Below are 2,136 nucleotides of genomic sequence, written 5' to 3'. Positions count from 1 at the left end.
ATTTGTGATGTCATCAAATTATTAGGTATTTNGGTTTGGTAAGGGTCAGACTGGGAAAAACTGGGACATTATAGCAACTAAGACTTTAAGTATAACTGTAAGATGGACTGACAGACGGCTAAAATTAATTGTCCTTAACACATATATCATTAGTCTGTCTTTGTACGTCTCAAGAATTGTCCATCCGTCTTCATTAGCCCACTTGGTGCAGAAAAGAAGGACGTAAAACTCCATTCATTTCATTTCATTTCTCAAGAATTGTCCCATTATCCAAGTCCGCACTGAAACAAATAAACTCTTCAATTTTCTAATGGATTCTATGGAATAATAACTTTGAACTCATCAAAAGTGACACTTTAAATTTAAACCCTGAACAAGGTGGGCTTGTCTTGTTTTGGTAAATATTCTAAGGCTTTCAGAAATTGATAATAGAATTGATCTGGAGTTGATGTATATATGTATAGGGAATTGAAATCTAATAAATCGGGAGTTTTTAACATGTTAAATAAGAGGTGACTATTTCCGGAACCTGATTGCACGATGCACATTAGCATTGGGCTTTGTGGAAATCTGATTGTTTGAACTTTGAATAATAATTAAGTTTTAGTGGGGGTTTAGTAGATCACTGTCTCCTTGTCGATATTTAGAAAGAAATAAACCATCACCAGTGCAAATGTCTTAAAGTATTATTCCCTTTCCTTCTTTGTTTTCTATCTGCGTTTCACGGATTTGATCAATTAATTTAGACAAACCTTCTTTTACTGTTTTCTTGGTTTCATGGTTGAATTGTTTGATGGTTGATAAGATATCTTTTATGCCCGAACCTTTGGCTAATTTTTCCATTTTTAAGTTATTTCTACGTTTTTGTCTGGCTTTGATGTCTTCTGCCTTTTTCTTATTTACTGCTGAAACAGTCGAGCTTACTCCCCCTGCCATTGCCCCAGCGGCTACTAACCCCTCGAAAATTAAGGGTAGGAGAAGACTTTTTGGCTTGTTCGTCTATTTCATCAAAATTGAATTTTGTAATTTTTTAATTTGTCAATAATTGATTTTGAAATATGTATCTTTTTACCGCTATAAGTAATTGTTTTCGGTTTGCCACTTTCAATTGATTCTAATATTTTCTCAACTAAAATTTCTGGTTTCATTTTTTTAAATAATATTTTTATTCCATTCTGTTCATCGTTCTATCCATTATATTTATGATATGAAGAGACTCTTCTAGTAATAAACAATATTTGACCTTTTCTCCTGCTGTCTTTCCAATATATATGGACAGCTAAACACCCGTTTTGAACAAATGGGTGGAGAGATCAAAGCAAAATATTGGATATTTTAAAACAAAATCGACATTTTGAATCTGAGGTACATTTCCAAATAACTCACTCATAATTTTATAGTTTCTATATAATTTGTTAAAATCTTTAGTATCTGGATCAATTGTTAAAGGTTGGTTTGGATAATTTTCGTTATTCATTCTTACTTTAACTCTCACTGGTTATTTTAAAAAGGTTATTATTCTTGCGAAACCGGAAGAGTTTTGAAACCAAGTATTAAATATTTTGCTCGTTTTGTAGTGTATGTCACTTGCCATGTAAAATTCTCACCTGTGATTGTTATCGATCCAATCGTGTTTCTTCTTAAAAATGCTATATCAGTATCTTTTGTCAAACTATTAATGAGTATTGAAAGTCTTAATATGGTGTACTTTTGTATTTGATAAATAATTAATGATTGAATTGAATGCTAATATCCTTTTCGCGGAAAAAAAATTCGTGGGGGTGAAAAAGTGATATTTTGATGGGAAATCGATGATTTGTACGGAAAACCCTGAGCACGTTCCAGATATATCGGAATGTATGCTAATGTATGTGTGACGTAAATTATGAACTTGACACGGTGGTTTCTGGGAACGTTACACTGACAGATAAACAATGTGGCGGATGTATTATAATGAAAACGATACGTGAAAACAGAACCGAAATATATTGAAAATAAAATATATTCGTTTTCGTTGAAATACAACCTGATCGCATAACTTGGTAATTTTTGATAACATCTTGAAATTCTACATGGAAAATATTCATATCTCTTTACAGAATTAAATATCTTGATTAGTCTTTGAGATATTCCATG

The 2,136-nt window shown here is 31.9% G+C and overlaps 1 protein-coding gene across 1 annotated transcript in view; it reads left to right on the top strand.

Moving 5' to 3' along the window:
* The window catches only part of LOTGIDRAFT_162015 (hypothetical protein), a gene marked incomplete at both ends in the record, with an annotated part of 7,430 nt that extends 5,710 nt beyond the window's left edge, over positions 1 to 1,720 (top strand). Inside the window, one exon of the mRNA XM_009057953.1 lies at positions 1,578 to 1,720. Within this exon, the coding sequence (XP_009056201.1) occupies positions 1,578 to 1,720 (143 nt within the window). The remainder of the gene's footprint in view (positions 1 to 1,577) is intronic.
* Positions 1,721 to 2,136: the final 416 nt, after the last annotated feature.

This window comes from Lottia gigantea (genome assembly GCF_000327385.1).
Source record: "Lottia gigantea unplaced genomic scaffold LOTGIsca_32, whole genome shotgun sequence".
Lineage (NCBI taxonomy): Eukaryota > Metazoa > Mollusca > Gastropoda > Lottiidae > Lottia > Lottia gigantea.
This window is presented reverse-complemented; position numbering and strand designations above follow the sequence as displayed.